The sequence below is a fragment of the Mesocricetus auratus genome, unplaced genomic scaffold, assembly GCF_017639785.1.
Source record: "Mesocricetus auratus isolate SY011 unplaced genomic scaffold, BCM_Maur_2.0 Super-Scaffold_100676, whole genome shotgun sequence".
NCBI classification, from domain to species: domain Eukaryota; kingdom Metazoa; phylum Chordata; class Mammalia; order Rodentia; family Cricetidae; genus Mesocricetus; species Mesocricetus auratus.
In genome coordinates, this window is record NW_024429266.1 from 86,838,950 (window position 1) to 86,860,481 (window position 21,532).

General features: G+C 43.3%; 1 protein-coding gene across 2 annotated transcripts in view; it reads right to left on the reverse strand.

Annotated features, from left to right (window-relative positions):
* The window catches only part of Thada (THADA armadillo repeat containing), a 285,813-nt gene that overhangs the window by 139,215 nt on the left and 125,066 nt on the right, over positions 1 to 21,532 (reverse strand). For both annotated transcript variants that reach the window (XM_040738715.1, XM_040738714.1), the window contains exons 27-28: positions 16,728 to 16,817; positions 15,248 to 15,379 (exon numbers count right to left, since the gene is read on the reverse strand). In XM_040738715.1, the coding sequence (XP_040594649.1) occupies positions 15,248 to 15,379; positions 16,728 to 16,817 (222 nt within the window). The remainder of the gene's footprint in view (positions 1 to 15,247; positions 15,380 to 16,727; positions 16,818 to 21,532) is intronic.

Genomic DNA, 21,532 nt, shown 5'->3' on the forward strand with positions numbered 1-21,532 from the left:
AGCTACTACAGACATCCCAGTGACCATCTCATGGTTGCTGTCAAACGATGACAGGGATGGATGATACAAGAGATATGTCTTAGTTACAGTTTAAAATATAAGGAACCATCGCCAGGCCTGGTGGGTCCAGGCCAACCAACGCTACATAGTGCCTCAAAAAAAAAAAAAGTGTTTCATTATTTAAAATATGAGTATGTTCCTCTACCCTTCCTCCCTTCCTAAAACTCACAATGTAGCTGTATCATCAGACAGCGTGTTTATAGGGTTTGAGAATTCTTTTGGTCTGAGAACCACGGCAGTGTTGCGCTCAGCTCTCGGTGCTAGTGAACCTGAGAGGGAAGGCTGGTTGAGCCAGTTTGCAGTTGTCTTATTAACAAAGACAGAACCTAGCAAGACAACATAAGGTCAGATTCAAATTCTATTCACTGATAGAAAAGAAATGTGTTTAGTCAGGTAATAGTTGCCAGGTCCCACAGGTGGCTAATTTAACTAATCGTGGCATGCCACTATTCCAAAATCAGAGCAGTGGACACTGCTCTTCAAGCCAGGAAGACAGAGTACATTTGAAAGAATTTACTTCTCTACCCTGGTTTAAGACAGTCTGGTATAAATGATTTTTTTAAGTGGATTCCTCTGGTTTTTTTTTTTTTTTGACTAATGGTTTTATCAGGATAACTATTGGAATTGTAAATGAAGTGCTTTGAAGTATATGACAAAACAGGCTCCTCCAATCCTAAACTTCTCCATACACCTAATGTGATAGCAGCAGCAAACGCTCTTAGTTCTTGGGTTCCGTAAAGTATTCAATATTCATGGCCCTGTAGTTCTTAAAAGGCTAACTAATTCCTTATATGCAATAGTAGTTACATTCAAATTAAGGCAGAACATGCAGTCCTATCATACTGTATTTCCTACTCTGCCAAAGTACTAGAATGCTCTAGAAGCAGGCATTATCGTTATGGCAAAATACCCAAAATATAAAATTTATCCATTTAGTCACCTCACTATGTAGCTCTACCTAGCCTGGAACTTACTGTGATTAGGCTGACATCAAACTCAGAGATCCACCTGCCTTTGAGTCCCCAGTGCTGGGACATAACACACATGTCAGCACACCTAGCCAGCCATTTTTAAATGTATGGATCAATGCTGCCAAGTATATTTACCAGGTAATTTTATTTTAGATTCAACTGGCCTCTGGCCTCAGATATAAATGCCATTCTATTATCAGGCAACTTCTTGGCTAAGTATTCAGAACCAAAGTTTACATAGCACACTGGGGTCTGTCTGCTTGAGGTGAGGACTAACTGTCCAAATCATGCATTCGTCCCTTTCAGACAGAGGATAGAAACTTTAACCTTCTCTTCTTTGCCATTATGCTGTTCTGAAAAGAAGAGACCCACTATTCCCTGACCTTTGGGGGTGTTACAAACTTCAGACTACAGTTCAGAGCTCAGACAAGAAACTGTCCAAGGAAAACATGCCCCAATGAACAGGATATAAACAAAGCTGTAAGGAGGTAATTAACGGCAGGGACCTGACTCCCTCCCTTGAGGCTCTGATAACAATCTGGTGTTGTATCAGCAGGGTCTTTTATCTGCAAGGATTCAGTGTGTTCTGCTGCCTGGAACTATGTGGGGAGGGACAAAGACAAGCTTTCATCTTGAGAAGGAAACAGAGCTACATCTCTGAAGGGTAAGGAAGAGTCAGAGCTATAAAGAAGGTCTCCAGTGACTTCTCTGAAGGGAGAGGGTAAATGGAGAACAGGACACCAGCAGAAGCGTGGGAGCCAGTTTTGCTGGGGAGTTGTGCTGGTCCTCCACCAGGCCATAAGTGTGAGGGTGACAAGGTGCTTTCTTGTTCCCCGTTCTGAATCTTCTGCCAATGCCTTCTAATCGTCTTCTTGTGAAAATCAAAGAAACACTGTGGCTAATGACTTAAGCATAATCTGCCACTCACTGTTTTAAAAAGGGAACAAAGGTCTGCCTGTGAACCCTCAAGGCTCAGCTAAAGATGAAGGTGTCATCTAAGAATATGAGGTGGCCTTAGGGCACTGCTTAAGAACACTAACATAACTTCCCATAGGTGTCACCACCCTCAGAGTAAGTCAGTCCTTGCTAGGGTCTGTGGCAGCATAGCGGCACCCCCTAAAGAAAAGGGATGGTTACCGGAACAGCAGTTAGTAGAAGAGTGTTCACTTACTGCCCTCTAACTCAGTTCACTCCATGAACTGGTTCTAGGACTCAGGAACAAACAAAACAAAAACAAACAAACAAAAAACTAGGGCTTTGAATTCCTCATCTTACTTAGAATTCAGGAATATTTATTTAAGGTTGAGTCAGGGTAGCCACTCATTCTAGAATCCATAGCCCGGGGCTTCTAAACCACAGCATAATTGCCCAGTAACACTAATTACCTTTGTCAGGCTGTGTGCAATCCCATGGTGTCCTATAGGTTCATACATAGTTCCCTTGTGACACCAGTGCTTTAGGAGAGGAAGGCATAAGGAAGCTGCTGTGTGGGCTGGTTTACAATGGAGAATTCTATCAAGGCATAGTATTCTGAAGCTTCTACTTTAGAAGCATGCTTCCAGGTGGTGGAATGCAAAATTCTCTCTAGCCAGTCCCCAACCCAAACACACGCCTCGGAGACAGGGTCTTACTGTGTAATCCTGGCTAGCCAGAAACTCACTATATAGACCAAGATGGCATCAAACTCACAGAGATTCACCTGTCTCTGTCTCCCAAGTACTGGGATTAAAGGTGTGTGGTACCATGCCCAGCCAGAATTACATTTTTAATAAGTTTCTCTTAAATTATATGAGTTATAGTCAGTATATTAATTTTGCATTTATTATTATTTTGTCCACACCTAAATGAAGCTATACCTTAAGTTCTGGTTTTGTAGAAAATAGTGACTCTTATAGGGGAAAAGTGAGTAAACAGTACACTAAGACACAGGTCACACCACTCATCCATCACCCACAAGGACAGCTCAAGGGACTCTCGGAGTGTTTAGAAAATATTTTCTGCCCACTGTTTGTAAATTATTTTCTTTTCTGTGTGACACATCTTTCAGTAACGTCTCAGCCTTTTCTGGGCTCCGTTGATATATTTCCATGGTTTGGACCAGAACGGCTGCAGTGATTAAAGCTGAGTATGCTTCCTTACGAGACAGTGCCTTCTAAATACACCACACTCTCTGCCCTCTAGATACACCATAGCCTCTGTCTGCTAGATACACCACAGCCTCCGTGAGGGCTCTGGGTGCTGTGTGGATGGCCAGGGGGCTCAGTACATATACAAATGACAAAAAAAGAGGATTGTAACCCATTTCACAGGTTTTACATTAACCAGCTGCTACTGTTGGGGTCCCTCAAGATGGTTCCCTGAGGTCCCTAGATGCACTGTGGAGCAATGAAACTCAGTCAAACACCCTGCTCACCCACACCAGCCTTTTCCTGAGTAGGTTTAGGATTGTCAGATAAGAAAACATGGGTAACTAAAGACATATGAATGTATACTAATAAGAATGTGGTCCTGTTCTCTTAAGACAATACAGATGAGGAGGTAAATTAGTATGTATACACAAATAGAGTCCTTTGTAAACTTCAGATCCTTAGGAAAATGCAATGTTACTATTGGTTTTCCTTCACCTTCAAAAACCCCAAATCTTTCCAAGATTATATAAAGTTTTAACCGTGGAAACTCAAGACGGCACACTAGAGCCAGAAAGGAAACTGTTCTAACAGTTTTGAAAGCACCCATGAATAGCAGCCCACAAATAATCCCATTAGGGTTTTATGCATTTCAGCCCCAAGCCACACTTGTTCTTAAGACACTCACAAATGTGCAATGACCCTGAGCTCCTCTAACAGGGAAAACTTCTTTTGTAAGAAAGTCTCCATATTTCTCAAGAATCTCAGAACTTTAGCTGAGCCAGGTTTATTTAGCAACTTGTCACAAGCACGTGGGCTCAACTGCAAATTTTTCTTCCTTTAGTGCTGATTTCAGACTGGAATATGATTCCACTGACAACGCCATGCCCCAGAGGAGAAACAGCCAAGAAAACAAGGCAAGCCCAAACACCTGTTAGATAGAACTGCAGGTTACCTTTGGCATACTGAGAACTAGCTTGTTATGTTTCACAGATAAAGCATCAGAAATAGGTAGGTGGGAGAGCCTGTTGTTGGGTGAGGAACTAGGAAACCCAAGGCAAATGGGTGCTGGAGCCAGGCCACCTGGGCTCAAACCCAAGCCTAGCCCACACCAGCCATCTGACCTAGGGTGTATTTCCATGTCTCCTCTTTAGATGATGGTAACAGTAACAGCAAACTCACACTGTTGTCTTGATGATTAAATGGGCTAGTATGCGGAAGAACCTGTAATCGTTCCTACTCTACCATGAACATCTGCTAATTAGCATTTACCACTAATTAGAATGGAAAAAATCAGAACAAAAAGAGACAAGAAGCATCATAGCACAAGATACTTCAGATGACAAAACCCGTCCAACTCTCCATTGCAGTTTAGTGTTTCTGTGTTCTCGGTAACTCCTGTTGAGTGAATGAATAAATGAACCAACTCTGACTCCTCAGACAGTTCCTTACACACTATAGATACATTAGACTCATTTCTCCTAGGCCCTCTTACAGGCGCTGCAAACTGTCAATGGTCAATGAAATGAAAAGAGCAATCGTTTCAAATTTCTGCAAGACTTTCAGAAGCCGGGGGTTTGCTTTGGAGCCATGCTCCTGTCAGTGGGCAAGCATGAACACAGTCAGATCCCTGAGTCTACACTCCGTTACGTTGCTTGTGGAGAAGTGGAGAGTGCCAACAGCTACTGCACCCGATCCTGAGGGCGGGCTGCTCAGTCCACAGTGAGCAGAGGCAATGGAAAGTGTTGACCTCTGGATGTCTGTGGATAGAAGAGAAACGACTGTGCAAAGAAAGCCTCTGGACATGGAATCATAGATCAAGACTGACTCCTTAGTGTGGGCACATGGCAACCCCAGGGAGCGAGGGCAAGGGAATGAAAAGGAAGGCAGGGGGCAGGACAAGGAAGTGGACAGTGTTTGAAGAGCAGCAGGAAGAAGGTGGAGTAGGAAGGAATGTGGAGAGGGGAGAGAAACAATGGCTCGAGGAAGCCAGTGTGGCCAGTGCTGTGCAGGAGGGAGTCTTGGTTCAGGATAAAAGCAAAGACCACTGCAAAGCATTCAGGGCCCCGGAAATTGACAGTTTCAGTGCGGTGATGGGAAGGTGCTGGGCTGCAGTTGTTCAAGGAGTGAATGGGGCAGGGTATGAAGTAGGGGACCATGAACACAGAACCTTTTCTCAGAATCAGAGCACGGAACACAAGACAGCTTTGTGCAGTGAGGGCTGTCTCTGTGGAGAGGAACCAGTGGTCTCTAATATCTCTTGTAAACACAGGTGACGAAAGTGGAGGTACTGGGCTAGACAAGAGCGTGCTGGGCTGGCTCTCAGCAGATTCAGGAATGATGAATGGAGTGGTGGTGTAGGTGCTATACTGGAAGGAGGGGGAGAAGAGACGCAGGAGAGAATGGAGAAGACAGGGAAGTGCAAGCAAAAGCGTGCAGTCATAAGCCATGCATCTGCACCGACGTGACTAATGCAGCTCCTTTAACCAGACTGCACACACTGCTCCCCCATGGTTTCAGCTCCTTGGGGCCTGAAAGTACTATGTGGGAATAAGCAATTCATAGGTCTTAATTTGTATATCATTTTAAGCAAAGTGATGAAACCTCATGTCACCCCATACTATCCATCCCTTTGCAGAGTCTATCTTCAGCGCATATGGTACCCACCTGTGACCACTTAGCTATTGTACTTATTAGGCTGACTGCTGCCGTACAACAGTGGTTGCTTTCAAGTAGTGATAATGCTGGCAATTCAAACCTGCCAAGGAGCAGGCACAATACCAACACACTGTAAGTGAAAAGGTGAAAGCTACCCATTAGGAAAAACTGGGCTGCAAACCTAAGATTTATGATAAAGACCAGTCTTCTATCCACGAAACTGTACTGGGGTGGGGGGATTCATGGAGGTTTTGAGGTTGTACAACAAATGCAAAAGTTATACCGTCGGTGTATGTTTTATGGAAATATATACAGTGTGGGGTTCAATACTAACTGTGGCTTCAGGCATCTACTGGAGGGTCCAGGAATATATCCCTAAGAATAGCGGGAAACTATTGTAGTAAAGTAAGAATCAAGGACCAAAGGAAGGAAGTTAGGGGGGGGGAGGAGGCGGAGGAGGAGAGAGAGAGACAGAGAGAGAGAGAGAGAGAGAGAGAGAGAGAGAGAGAGAGACAGAGAGACAGAGAGAGAGAGAGAGAGAGAGAGAGAGAGAGAGAGAGAGAGAGAGAGAGAGAGAGAGAGAGAGAGAGAGTGAGAAAGAGAATCAGGGAAGATAACCACGTCAGTTTCCCAGGTCTTTTCTTGTACTACCATATTTAGTCTGTACTTGATGCTCTGTTCCCTAACTCATACTTTCTGTATGAAGAGAAAAAAAGTACAATGAGGGTAAATGAGCACCCACTAGCCAGCATGGGGCTTGGTACTGTGCAGCCCTTCAAGTAGGCATCAAAAATATCCATGAACACCTTGGCAAAACTTTTGAGAAAATATTTAGGATCAGGGAAATGAAAGTTTCATATGGAAAAAAAGATTACTAAGGTATTTTTAAATGTGTAGTGTTACTGCATTTAAGAATGCAGCAGCCTCTAGGACAAATACTATTCTTTTACTAAAGTTGCTAGAGATTTGTGATCAGCAGTTTCCCGTTTTAACTGCAAACCACTGTCTTTGTGAATTTCCTGGGTCACCCTTACTTCAAGTAGAAGCAATGCTCTATAATCACTCCCAAGTTAAGAATCTAGAGCTATCACAACCTTCCCCTAGTGGGGTCCCACTGTCTGCAGAGGGACCTCATTTTGTTCTTATATAAGATCACAGTGGATTATTTCTAGAAGTTCCCAAAATGGCAGACTGGATTTCCCTGAGATTTTTTTTTCCTGCCCTGCTACTTGGAAAACCCTGCTAGACTTCTGCAACTCACTGCCTTAGTCCTTAGGGCATGCATCATATAACAAAGTGGTTAATGTATACACGATGTCAAAGTCGCAAGTCTGCACTTTATCCCACTGGCCCTACAGCAAGCTCTTCACGGATGAAGACCCCTTTCTTTCCAGCTCACCCACAACTCAACACAAGCTAGATATACAACAAATGTTTAGCAAGTACTTGGCTAATCAATCAACTGGTTGGATTCTAGCTTTTAAAGCAAATGACAGCAATAGGCCATGGATTATCATCACTGTCAGGATTTTCACCTAAGAATGAGACTGTTTGCAGATCTAATCACTTGTTCTAACATGACCTGAACTGGTCTGTTGAAGTAACAGATAACACTGAAGAAAAGCTGGTCCCTACAAGTTCTGTTTTTCTAGCTTGCTTTGTCAATGCATTCCATAAGAGGTGAACTCCTCATTCCTGTTGCTCAAAAACAGACTTGGAAAAAAGTTTTAAAGAGATCTGGCACACCAGATTGAGTTGGCAGGCCCTGCTCTAGGAACTAGGAGAAAAAGAAATCAATGAGTTTGTTTGTTTTAATGCCAGAACTTTAGGGGGTGAGGGGGCACACAATATAGAAAACATGATTTCATTCCACATGCACAACTTCAACTACCCCGGGGTGGAGTCTGGGAACTCGGAAGCTATGAGCACAGCTTGCAATGGAGCTGGGTGGGCACAGGAAGGAGGAAACGAGCTGGTTAGCTTAGCACCAGGAACCCTGCTTCCCATCTCGGCTCCACGGCCTCCCTAGAAAAGGCCTAAACTGCTGCCACCGCAGAGTTATTTCACACGCCCATGCCTGCATCACCATTAGCTCAGTGAGCTAACCCTAATGGAGAGAGGAGTGGGCACCAGCCTTGACTAAAGACAAAAGGAAAATGAGACACTGAAAATTCTCTGAGCAGAAGTGAACCTCTGCATCTGGCTTGGCCATCTTGTCCAAAGCCTGATCTGGGGCCCATAGTCTCACCAAAAAACCCAAAGGGACAGAGTTCTAAATCAACAGGGCAACAGATCCCTCATTAACCCAACTGTCAGCAGGTGAGTGTACTGGGGGTCTCTGTCCCTATGCCCCTATGAAATTCAGTAGAAACCATAGGAGGGCTGGGGGGAGGGAGTTCTTCATTTGCAATTTCAATAAGGTCAGTTTTTAGGTGTTTCCATGTGCAATGGGCAAGACTTGGGGACTGTAGTATTCTCTTCCCAGGAACCTCTGTTCAAACAAGACCCACTGGGAACTGAGGACAACAAGCAGTTATTTATCCCAGTCACTTCAGAAGAGCCACCTCTGACTTCTCAAGACTCAGATGTCCCTTATACTTGTCAGAAAAACAAATGTAACCTAAGCCAACATCTGGAATGGAAGAAAATACAACAACCACAAAAAACGATAATTAAATCAATAAGGAATGCTTTTCAGACATAACACCACACAGGCCAAGAATGTTCTCAGAACCATCCAGAACAAAGTTACAGAAGTTACTTAGAAGCTAAATTTAAGTGGATTAATTCCTGGAGGGCATCATTTAGGAATAGACCACCACAACTTAGAGGGCCGTGCCAAAATTGCTCCCCCATTCTTTCCTTGTTAAGACTAGGGAACCCATAAAAGCGTACAAATAGGTGTGAGACATTTAGAACAAGGCTCAACATTTCACTCACTGCCCACCTGGGAACTGTGCCTGAGACAGTCAGTGCTCTGAAATAAGACATCCCAAACAGATGCCTTGACAGCCACCCTACCCAACCTCAGATGCATCACAGATCCTTTGGGAAGCATGCCCAACATGTGATCAGTTTTCCTCAAGCACTTTCGTTGCCGGGCAGCCCAGTACAAGGAAATCTAGCATGTGCTTGATGGAGAACACCGCCTTTCACAAAGCTCTTCTTTGTCTTCGGAGCTGCATTCTCTCCTGCTTCCCCACTGGGAGGGAAAATGACAAATGAAGTGCCTTCTGCCATATGGCAGCCTCTCGAGTATGTAAAGACCATTACCATGTGGCCTCTACCCAGCCTGTCCCAGTCTAACTGCTTCCAGATGTCTCACTTCCTCTGCATTGCGGTCACTGCCCCAGATAAATATTAGCCTATCAATGACCCTCCTCAAATGGGGGTCCCAGAGCAGAATAATAAACAGAGTGGCCCACAGAGTTCAGGAGGACCACAGCAAGGCTCTGCTCTCCACAGCAGCAGTGTTGTCACACTGCTCCCATCCCCACCTTTCACACAAAATGACGTGAAAGCAGACATTCCTCATTTTATAAGGATACAATTTTGATTTAAAAAATCTGAATGTGGTACATATCTCTAGCCTCAACCCACCAATATAGTTTCCTAAAGCTATTTGGAACATATATGTTAAAAAGTCCTTATTGTGTAGAAGTCAGAGGACCGCTAGCAGGGGTCACTTTTCCCCTTTTACCATGAGGATCCCAAGGATGGAACTCAGGTCGCTGTTAGGCTCAGTGACAAGCGTCTTTACTGCTGGGACAACTTGCCAGCCTCTACTTTCAATCAAGGGATATATCAGATAAACAAAAGAAAAAAAAAAGCGTATAGAGACTAACATGACATTCAACCATTTTCCCAGAACCAAGCATTATAAAAGGAAAAAATAGGCATCATAAATAAAATAAAGCTCATGGCTCCTCAGTTGCCTCCATTCCCCAAACCACACAGAGGCACAGGGTGTGGGTCTGAGTTTGTATTTGCTATTGTCATTTCTGAAGAGTTTTGCTTCTTACTCCTTTGCCTATGCTATACATGCATTTTAGAGGTTACAGTCCAGTCTATTTTCATTTAGGTAATCCCAATGCTAAGCAGAGCTGCACATCCACCAGTGTGGCAACGCCACAAAGCCCTGAGGTGAGTCAGACACGACTTACTCTTGGGGAACCCTTCCTAGTTCTCAGCAGCTCAAGCACAGAGTACTCAAAAGTGATACACTTAAGAGACAGTTGGAAACAACTGCGACCAGTACAACTATGTGGTCAGATAAAAATACACTTTCTCCTCGCCTCTGAAGTCTTTTGAAGGCTAGCCCCCCATTGCTGGCACAACATTGCCGTGGCCCCCCAATTGCTAGCCTGACTCTGCTCTGACTTCTGACCCTGGGTCTGTCAGTTATCTGAGCCCTGGGACATGCTGTCACTCACAGAACACAGTGCACTCTTCCTAGGACCCAGCCTTCACTTACTGGCAGAGACATGTCAAAGCAAGTGCTGAAATGTTCTCAACCCCAGAAATGACGACTGTCTGAGGTGGTGCACTGCACACATGCACTGCAGAGACATACTGCTACTCTGCAGATCAAATACAGGTAGTTATTACTAACCAACTTTAAAGGGCTTTGTTTCGTTTTGTTCTGAAGACAGGGTTTCTCCATACAATCTTGGCTGTCCTAGAGCTCTGTATGTAGATCAGGCTGGTCTCAAACTCACAAAGACTCTCCTCTGCCTCCCACGTGCTAGGATTAAAGGCGGGCACCACCACATCCAGCCTTAAAAGCCTCCTCTCTTCATTCTCTATTATAGACTATTAATTCCCCCCCTTTCTAGAATTCCTAACATATAAACCCAGAACTGTTATTTTGTAAGCAGGACACTTAACCACATTGCACTGAGGCTCTCCTACCTGGGTTCTCTATTCTTGCTGTATTAGTCTGGGGGCTTTCCCTTACATGCCTGGCTTCATTATAACTGCATGAGTTTCAACAGAAATACAGTGCCTTGCCGCTTCTTCTATCCTTATCCATGCAGGCTTCTCTCCTCTGACCCTAAATCGTGCAGCAGGGTACTGAAAGGCTGACTTTCACAGCCCCCCCTAATGCACAGCCAGAGAGGAGTGCATAATCTGGAAGGCCACAGCTCGTGAGGAAACAGAAAGCCAGAGAAACAAATCACAATGTAGGTAATGCCAAAGCTTGCATTAGAACAGAGGGCTCCTCCAAGGCCAGGGAAAACATGGAAGCCAGCTGAGCCTTTTTCTACATAAGCCATGACCAAGGCTGTAACATGTGCTTCCAATAACACAGGGCTGGAGTCCTTGAATACTTCAGAGGGCATAGATCTGCTCACACACACAGGTTCGACTCCAAGCACATTTGATTTTATAGTACTCAATTTAACTCGGTGCCCAAATCTAAACTAGGTAGAAGAAAGTACCATAAAACAACAATGCCTATAGTGGAAGGAGAATACAGTTTATGCTGGGGAATGAGCACTGTGCATTACAGTATAATATTTAAGATAACACAGTAAATATATCACTATAATATGATGGTGGAGATGACAAGGAACGAGTGCTCTGCACTATGAACGGGGGAGCACTCAGGAGTTGAGTCCATAAGACAGGCAGCAGCACAGACTTCTACCTCGGAGATGCCGAAGCACTCTGCTTGCCTCTTCTATCTCCACAAAGCAAATGTTGCACTCTATCCATCTAAAAGGATTCTGGGAAGTCGGAGCAGGTACAAACAAGATGGCATGTGGTGAATCCCTGAGCTCAATTCCCAGCACCGCATAAACTTGGCACACTGTATGTGCCAATTATCTGGGTGCTTGGGAAGTGGAGGCAGGAGGACCACAAGTTCAAGGTCATCTTTGGTTACATCCTAAGTTCAGGAAACTCAAGAGAAAAGTGAAAAAATTACAAACAAATCCAAAAAACAAAAGCAGCAGTGTAATGCACATATTTAGAGGAGAGCCCCTGGCACCAGAACCTCAAGTGAAGTAGAAACTCATTATTGTTTTTGTAAGACCCACAATACTCCAGCACTGAAGACAAGCTGCTTTGTTTCATAACCTGGAGAAGGTGTAATGTAATTATCTGCATTATGTAGTATTCAAGGGAAATAAGACTGGAGTCAATATTATTTCTCAATGTCACAGGCTTAAAAGAACCAACTCTGAGTTTTTCAGTTTCCACCTCCCTCTTTGGTAAAACTGGTATAGCTCCAAGGTTCCACGAAATATTTTTAAATACATGAAACACAAGCTTCCCTACTCTTTGTTGATTACATGTTCACATCTCAACATAAAATGCCCCACGTAGGTTTCCATACATGATTTCTACAGGTACACATTTATTGTTTTGTCATTTGTACTTACTATTTGTCAGAGAAAGAAAGCATGCAGACATCACTTTTAAAAATGAGCAGCGAGTAAATGGATTGGAGAAGATCAGCACTGAAATTAAATTAAGCTTACAGAAGGGGATGCTGTGGGGTGGAGAAGGACATTTTACAAGGCCCTCAAAACAGTGACATGCAACAAGGTGACTCCGCCCAGGGTAGGGAGGTGCTGGTCTCTCGTGTTTACAAACAGGAGGACGCATTATGCACACAGAGAGTACATCAGTCCAGCGCAGGAAAAATACTCCATGCCAGTATCACAATTAGAAGTGACAGAACACACACAGAACCAAGGCTCTTTCCTCAGTCTGGGCCTTGGCTCTGTTCAGGCTCCACAGTCCGTGTTCTAGGATGGTACTATATAGTTCCTCCAATTTTCCAGTGAGAGCTTGAACTTGCCTGTGAAAGGGAATTCAAGGACTCCTGGTCCCGTTAGTCTCAGAACAGAACTCTGGCCTTTAGAAAGCCCAGACAAATAGGCCTAGTGAGCGACACTGAGACAGCCACTTGGAGTTCCTTTAAAACATGAATATTCTGAGCTACTGCAACTGAAGGGTGAGTGGTCTCAGATGAAAAACACCATAGCAATGTAGGAAGGGACTGTGTGTCTGGATAGAGAATAAAAATACACAAGACCTTACAAGTTAAACAAGATGCTGAGGCTGCTACGAGTAGTTCTGTTCCAAGACAGTATAACATCCATAGCTATACCCACACAGAACATGGAAAATCCAAATTAGTAACTTCTAAGATTCATGCTGCCTCTTTAAAAGTCCCTTTATTTTATATATAGGAGTGTTTTTCTGGCATGTATGTGTGCACATCACATGCATGCCTGGCACCTGGTGCTGCATTCCCTGGAACTGTAATTATAGGCAGTTATGAGCCATTGCATGAATTCTAGGAACCAAACCTTGGTCTGCTTCAATAACAAGTGATCTTGACTGCTGACCCATCTCCCCAGCCTCTCGGGTATTCTTAAATATAGAGGGTGGGCTGCAGCTCAATGGTAGAGGGCTTGCAAAGCATGAGCAAGGCCCTGAGTTTGATCCCCAACACTCCAACACCAACCAGAGTAACCCAACCATGTTCTAACCTGCAGCCACATCCTTGAACACTTTGGGTCGTGGAACCCTAACTAGGTGCAATGAGGGAATGAGGAAAGGACAGACAGACACACAGACACTGAAAATCTGGGATCAGGTGGTCTAGGCTCTGTAATTATACAATGGAAGCTCAGTGTGTTTATTATACATACCATATATATATATAATTATATGTATATATAATATATACTATATATAGTTGAACATCGAGGTGAGAGTGTTGCACACAGCTAGCTGAAGAAGGAGGCAGGGTTACTACATACAGATAAACAAGAAGGCAGGATTATTACATACAACTGAAAAATGAGGCAGGTTTAGCCAATCTCCGTAGGAGCATCTTCAGGCCACGAATTTGGGCTCACAATGTGGGTGGTGGGAGCAGCTGTGAACATTTTCTGCAGATACTATCAACATCCCCACAAGGGTTTGTCATCCCTCTAAGTGTCACCCAGAGAAAGGTTTTGCCATTCCTATGGGTCTGAGGTTCTGGGGTCATCGACAGGGCCACACACATGTCAACAGCACACACTTAGTAAGGACTGCTCCCTGCAACCTGGTTTGAGAGTAATGTTTAAATCTTCTATATTAAGGTCATCTTTGACTATTTCTCCATACCATATATATATATGTTCAGATGATATATAAACAGGTACATTTGGAAGGGTATTTTCAATTCAGCAACTTCCTGCTTCTAGGAGAGGCAAACCACAGAGAGTTCAGCAAAGGCGAGTGCTCTCAAGACAGATGATGAGAGTCCACGGCATAGCTTGGTTTCTAATGGGCACTATGATTCTCTGCTTGTACCTTTCCCTGGTGATGACTTTCTGAAAACACTGCAAGTGTTCATGAAGGAGAATACTGTTAAGGCTCTTGAAAGTAAAATTTACCACCCAAATTCTAAAATGAATCACCAAATGCTGGATGAGGCAGTTGGCAACTGTGTATCAGGAAACAGAAACCAGTCTAAGTGAGTCACCTCAGCGATCAGAGATAACACAGCCACAGCCTGGGCTTGGTGGCAAACAAATGGCACAGCAATCACATATCAGAATCTTGTGCTTAATGGTTTCTCACATGGAAATGCGTAAGTCAGCTACGTGAAACCAGGAAGCGGAGCCCAGAGTGCCACACAAACAATAAACAGACTCTCTCGAGTTTCATGTTCTTACACTGCTTGTCCCAGTACATATCAGTTTTTCAGTGATACAGTAATGGCCCCAACTAGTCAAGGAGTAAGAAGAAAGGCAAAACTGTTAACAATGTGACAGCTAGAAAATACAAATGCTTTTTGGAGACTGGCATGTTAAGGTGCTTAATCCAAAATAAAATAGTGATCAGAAGGTGACAGACACCTTGAAAGTGGTAACCGAGCCTTTGGTGATGCGTTGCTCGATATGAGCTGTAGTTGGTGTGAGTTCATGTGCACACTATGCCTTGGGGTCTTTTTTAGGCACTCCGTGTTTGAAAGGGAAGGTAAGTGGGACCATGGACGACATGGCATTGCCACGGGCATGCCAGGTCCTGGATGCTTTGACTCCTCCAGAGTAAAGAGACAGGGGTTCTGATAATTTTTTAAACCACAGGACAGGGAATACAAGCTAGGATCAAGCCTGGTCCATCATACATGTGTCAGCTGGCCCAATACAGTACAGTACAAACCATAGGCAGTGTTTTTAAAAGAGATATCACCTATCAACACCACACACCCATGAGCAGGTCTCCAAGGGAAACACTACCAACACAGAGGCTAATGAGCTCCCACACCCATAGCATAAGCACCTTTCTCCTAGAGACCAGTCAGGAGTGATGGCAGAAAGTCTCACCGTCCTGCTTTCCTAAGGTAATGTGGTGACTGTAATTCCCCAAACCAGAACAAGATAAGGCATTTCCCTGAGGTTCCCTACACCACAACACTACCTGATGATGAAAGGAACGAAAGGTGCCAGGCTGAGTGTGGACGACGTGCCATCCATTGGAGATGGGTAGAGTCTCTCCAGCACCAAGAGTAAGAGGAACATGCTGGTGTGGTGATCCGGCTTCCCCTTCTCACTGAAAAGAAGATATTATACAGAAAAGATTTCAGACAGAAGAAGGCAGGCACCACTCAGACACATTTTTTCACTTTTCCCTCCTTCACTGTGATGTGCGTGTGTGAAGTCTCTGGCAAAGCAAGGCTTCTACACACATTCTCTCTCCAGAAGGCTGTGCTGTCCAGAGCAGGAAATGTGAAGCTTGCCATGTCTGATGGGTTTGAGAAAGCATGAACAGGCAATTACTCACCAGAACCAGAAAATACTACCTGTACACTTAGCAATTAGAGAAAATGTATCCCAACAAAAGCAAATGTCATCGATAGAATTACTACAAGCTATATGTGTTCACACCAGTACAAAGTATGCTGAATAAAAAAGGTCCATGTTCTAAGATCTTGCATAGTAAGTGCATAGTAAAGTCTACTGCTGGCTATAGAGCGAGAGTGGAGAACATGAAAACATTTCTCTCCATCCTGAGGAGACTCAAAGCCCTCCTAAATGGTTCTGCTTTATGACTCTGAAATCCCTGGTCGTCTCTGCCTCAGGCAGGCCCACATCTCATCACAAGTGACCTGATTAACTAGCAAACTGCTGTAGCTTCACAGAGGTGAGCTGCAACAGGCCAGTAATACAAAAACAGGAAAAATCTATTAGTATATAAACAGAGATCTTAAAAAATAAGAGGAAGAAATAACTGGTGTGTGTATGTGAGTGAGTGTATGAGTGACAGGGTGTGTGAACGTGCCTGCGTGCGTGCGTGCGTGCGTGCGTGCGTGTGTGTGTGTGTGTGTGTGTGTGTGTGTGTGTGTGTGTACATACATATGACAAAGCACACTTGGGGAAGTCAGGCGACAGTTTTCAGGAGCTAGCTTCTACCTCCACAATGCAGGTCCTGGAAATCCAGCTCAGGTTGTGGGTTCACTAGCTAGAGCCTTAACCCACTGAGGCGTTTGTCTACTGCAGTGTCTGCTTGTCTTTAATTTTGTTATTTATTCTATGTGTACAGGTGTTCTGCCTGCATGGATGTCTGTGTACTTCACTGTACCTGCTGCTGACAGAGGCCAGAAGGGGCACTGGATTCCCTGGATGTGGAGTTACAGACAGCTGTGAGTTGCCATGTGGCTGCAGGGAACTGAACCCAGATCCTCTGGAAGATCAGACAGTGCTCTTAACTGCTGAGCCACCTCTCCACAGCTTCTCCCCGCCCAGGATTTGTTTTCTTGAGAAAGCTTTGCCTATGTAGCCCTGGCTAGCCTTGAACTGGTGGCAATCCTCCATCTTCTAACGGCTGGGATTACAGACACCAGCCCTCGGTCTAAGCATTATTGTGGGACTACACTTCACACAGTGTGTTCTTGCCTTACCTGTCCACTGTATTGGCTACAGTCTCCAACTGTCTGAGAAGAAAGGGGTACAGTTCTGGAAAGCGAGAGAAAAACTCTCTTCCTGTCATTCTGTAGAGGAAGAAATAAAAAAGAAATGATTTCCTTTGATGTCCTCTGATTTGACAAGAAAGCCCCAACCATGGCCCTTTGAAGGAAAAAGTAATGTCCCATTTGACTATTCAATGGAGACCTACAGTATCTTACATTTAATAATCAACACAAACAATGCATAGTTGGAAGTGCTTCTGAATCATGGACTCATCTCCATAATTAAGATGACATACACTTGCAAATATTTAATATTAACTTCATTCAGGAAGAGGTACATATGTGAACATGCCAAGTTTGCACAACTGATTTGAGCAGAGTACTGTCAACACCTGACAGACTTACTTGGTTTCAGTGACAAGGAGAGGCCTAGAACAAGGTCTCCTAACCTTGGCATCACATGTGTGACTTTAGACCATGCAATTCTTCAGGGGTGGGGTATCCTTTGTGCTGCAGGATGGTTAACAGTTTCTGAGGTCTCTACCCACTAGGTTTCAGTAGCGCAGCATCCTTCTCTCTAATTGTGACAAGGGCAGTGTCTCCGGATACTGCCGAGTGCATTTGATAGGACATAATGACAAACAGCCGAGAACCACTGCACTGGAGAATGGCAGCAGGAAGCAGGGCTCGGTGAGTGAGCTTCTATGGGGGCTGCTCCAGCTGATGTCTATAAGGGTCATCTTTCCCAAACTTACAGAAACTACTCGAAAGAGAAGATGCTAACAACAGTTTCTCGGACTGCACACACAGTAGGTCAAAAAGCTCAAATTTAGTAAATCATTGAGGAAAAGGGCCTATCTGTTAAAGAAATTGGAGAAAAGGCTTAACTCTGCAGAAATACTCATAACCTGCTCACTGTTTCAACTCTAGACATATGTTCCTATTAATGAAGATTCATGCCACAGTTGGTTAAACTGAAGCATTTTACAAACTGCTCCGATCTTGTGTTGCAAGTGAGCGAACCGACTCCCATCAAGACTCATGATTTCCCATACAGCTCCTTCCCTAGCCAGCTCCTGCCTGCCCAGACAACCACCAATTTGATTTCTATTACCACAGCTTAGTTTCATCTATTTTAAACTTTCACAAAAATGTAGCGGCACATTTTATAATTTTTTGGTCTGGCTGTTCTCATTTGGCATAAAGTTGCTGAGATTTGTCCACTATACTGGCTGCAGCAGCAGTTCGACTCTTTTTCTGATAAATAGACTTCTACCATGTAAATTCAGAGTTTGTAATTCATTCTGTCAGCAGACATGGGTACCTTTCGTTTGTGGGGGTTATTCTGAATACAATACTGTACTGACATTCTCAAACAAGGTCTTTCTTGATTTTTTTTCATTTCTCTGGGTTAATATCTGAGAATAAATGTGAAATATGCTTAGCATTCAGGAAACAGTTTCCCAGCAGCTCTGTGACTTCATCTCCAACAACAGAAAATAAGCTCTGGTGAGTCTTCATCACCTCCAGGGCTCACTGATAGCTCTGATCTGGTTGTCACTTTAGTCAAACTGTGGTATTTGTGACTTTCACTTGCATATCCTGGATAACTGATGACATTGAGCAACCTTTCTATGCTTTAACCATGGTGTGGCCTTCTATTCAAATATGTTTACCCATTTTGAAAACACTTTTTCCTTTGTGACACACAACATAAACACTTTTCTACTGAGTCAGCTTACTTTCTTAGTAATGTCTTTAGATGAGAAAATTTTTAATTTTTGATGAAGTCCACTAATTTCTCAGTTTTCCTTTCTAAGAAATCTCTGCCTCCTTCAGAGTAACACTGTTGTCTGCATTCTTTAAAGTTTGGCCTTTCACACCAAAGTCTATGATACGGATCTACCTCAAACACACTTCTGCTCAGGGCCTGCTCTCCTTTTTTCTCCCTCCCTCTCTCCCTCCCTTTTTTCATTCCCTTCTACCATGTGGGTCTTAGGAATGGACTTTAGGCCTTTAGGTCCCCCTGAGCCATCGTTCCTGCCCTATCACATTTTAAATAAGATTCTCCTTATAGAAAGATGGAGACGTACTTTGCACAGAACTAAAGCACTTAATATTATAAAGACTAAACTCCCAATTTGCATAAATGCAATATAATTCTAATAAACCCCGTGTCCCTGTCTGTCTGTCCCCCTGCCCCATGTGTAAGTGAGGAGACGGATTCTAAATTGCATATGACACACCACAGGCTTTGAGTAAAGTACAAGGTTGGGAACTCATCCAGTCAGGTTGCAAGACATCAGAGCAGCTTAGCTACACAGCAAATTAAGGGCCAGCTTGGGCTACACATCACATTTCTACAAACAAGAATGAAATCCAAAAAGCCAAGTAAGTAAATAAACAAATCAATAAAGATATGCTAATTCACTGAAACCGAATCTTACCCTCCTGATATATGCAAATTTAAATTCTGCTGTATCTACAGATAGGGCTAAAAACAGCCATAAAGAAATACATGAAAACAATAAAAACAAAGACTTTCTTGCAGTCTTGACTTTTAGAGAGTTTTCCCATGAAGTCTCCTGTTGTCAACCCTGACAAATTAGGATTAAATTCATGCATTTTGTCTAATACATCATTTAATTGACTTAAATTGCTCTCAATGAAATGGATGCAACCTTCAGTATTAGTATTAGTATTAGCTGCAGCCCCTAACACCCTAATCAGCATCATGTCCGGTAAACCAGAGGCTCTGTGGTTCCTAGACTGCCTTTCCATCTAGCCTTGGGTATTAATCCAGAAATGACGGCTAGAGCCGGGGGTGTAGCTCAGCTGTACAGTCCTTTCCTAGTATGCCTGAAGATGGGTTTGCTACCCAGCATCACATACAACTTCACATATTGGTACATGCCTGCAATCCCAGCACTCAGGAAGAGGATATAGAAAGATAAGAACTTCAAGGCAATGGTTGGCTACATGGGGAGTTCAAGGCCAGTTTAGAATTCATGATAACCCATCTCAAAAACACCACCACCACTAAAGAAAGAAGTAAGGGACGGAGGTCATCAAGACAGTTGTCTAGAAGTTCTCACATAACTGAATTCCCAGCACAGTGAAGCAGCAATTGTCCTTTTCTATGGACTCCATTCAAGGATTCTTACATAACAAAGAGCTTGGGAAGGCACAGCACCTCCCTCTGGACTGTGAAGCAATCCACAGCAGCCACCAAGTATCTCTCTCTTTTTATTACTCCATGATCACTGGAGCTCAGAGTATTGGCACAAAATTGCTGATTCCTGGCTCCTGGCATTTGCTAGGATAGTAAATTAATACTTAGACAAGTAATTAAAAAATTACCAATGATGCTGGTATACACCTGCAATCCTAGAACTTGGAAAACTGAGGCAGGAGGAATGCTATGAGTTTGAGTCCAGTCCGGTTTATAATACATAGAGAGTTCCAGACCAGTCTGGGCTACATAGTTAAGATCTTGTCTCAAAAAACAACGATGATGCAGGAGGGTGAGAACACACACACACACACACACACACACACACACACACACACACACACACACACACACACACAATCACCCATATCATCACCTGTAACATATTCTACCTAAAGAAAAATTAATCTAAGCTAGGCAGTGGTGGCACATGACTTTAATCCCAGCACTCAGGAGGCAGAAACAATCAGATCTCTGTGATTTTAAGGCCAGTTTGTTCTACAAAGCAAGTTCCAGACAGTCAGAGCTACCTAGAAAAACCCTGTCTCAAAAACAACAACAACAACAAAAAGTTAATCTAAATATAACCAAGTTTGTATTTCTAATGCCATTTTGCTAAAAATATGGAGGACCAATAGAACAAGCTAAACAATACTGCAAGAGTACTCAGAATCTTGGATACTATATAGGAAGCCAGCTTCTACTAAAAAATCAACAGCAGCTGAATAGAAAGTGTTGCAAAATAAGAGAATTTCAAGACTAAAACATTCAAGGAAATGAGCTAAAGTAGACTAACTGCAATGTGTAGAAGCTGTCTGGTTCCCGGTTCTAATAAATCAAATAAAGAAAAACTTGTAAAACTTAAGGGAAGTTTGCATAAATGAGGAATTAACTTTGTTAGATGTGGTAATAACACAGTGGTATTCCTTCTTAAATTCCCTTAGCCATGAATTTATAGGAAAAATGACATGGCGTTTACAAGCTCTAGGAAAGAAAGAAATGAAGGAACTAAGATAGGCAAAATGCTGACAACAGCTAAAGCTGAGTAGTGGATATAATGGGGGACAATTCTCATTAAATATATTGAAAATTTTAGTAATAAAATGTTTCAAATTCAAGACAAGAAGACAAGTCACAAATGGGAGAAAACTAATGACTATATCTAAGGACTACCAATTAGTGACCAGAATATATGAAGAACTGCAGGAAACCAATAAATAAAAGGGAACACGTCAACACAAAATGGACAGACCCATTAAACAATCACAGTAGGAAATGTCAGTACATCTGTCCATACACATCTCTCCACTTAACTAATACAAAAAAAAGCAGCACATTCGTCTTGCAGAGGAACTAGTTAGTAATTGCCAGGGCAGTCAGCCATTCCCTAGTGGTCTGATATCTCTTAGGTGAGTTACAGACACAAGCAGTCTCTCTTACACAGACCATATGACTCTGATCTGAACACTGTCCTCATAGATAACTGGGCTCTGTTGCCCATAATGTTGCCAGATAAAAGCGCTGCTGAACTACTACCACTCTATGATTAAAGGCATTATTTTAA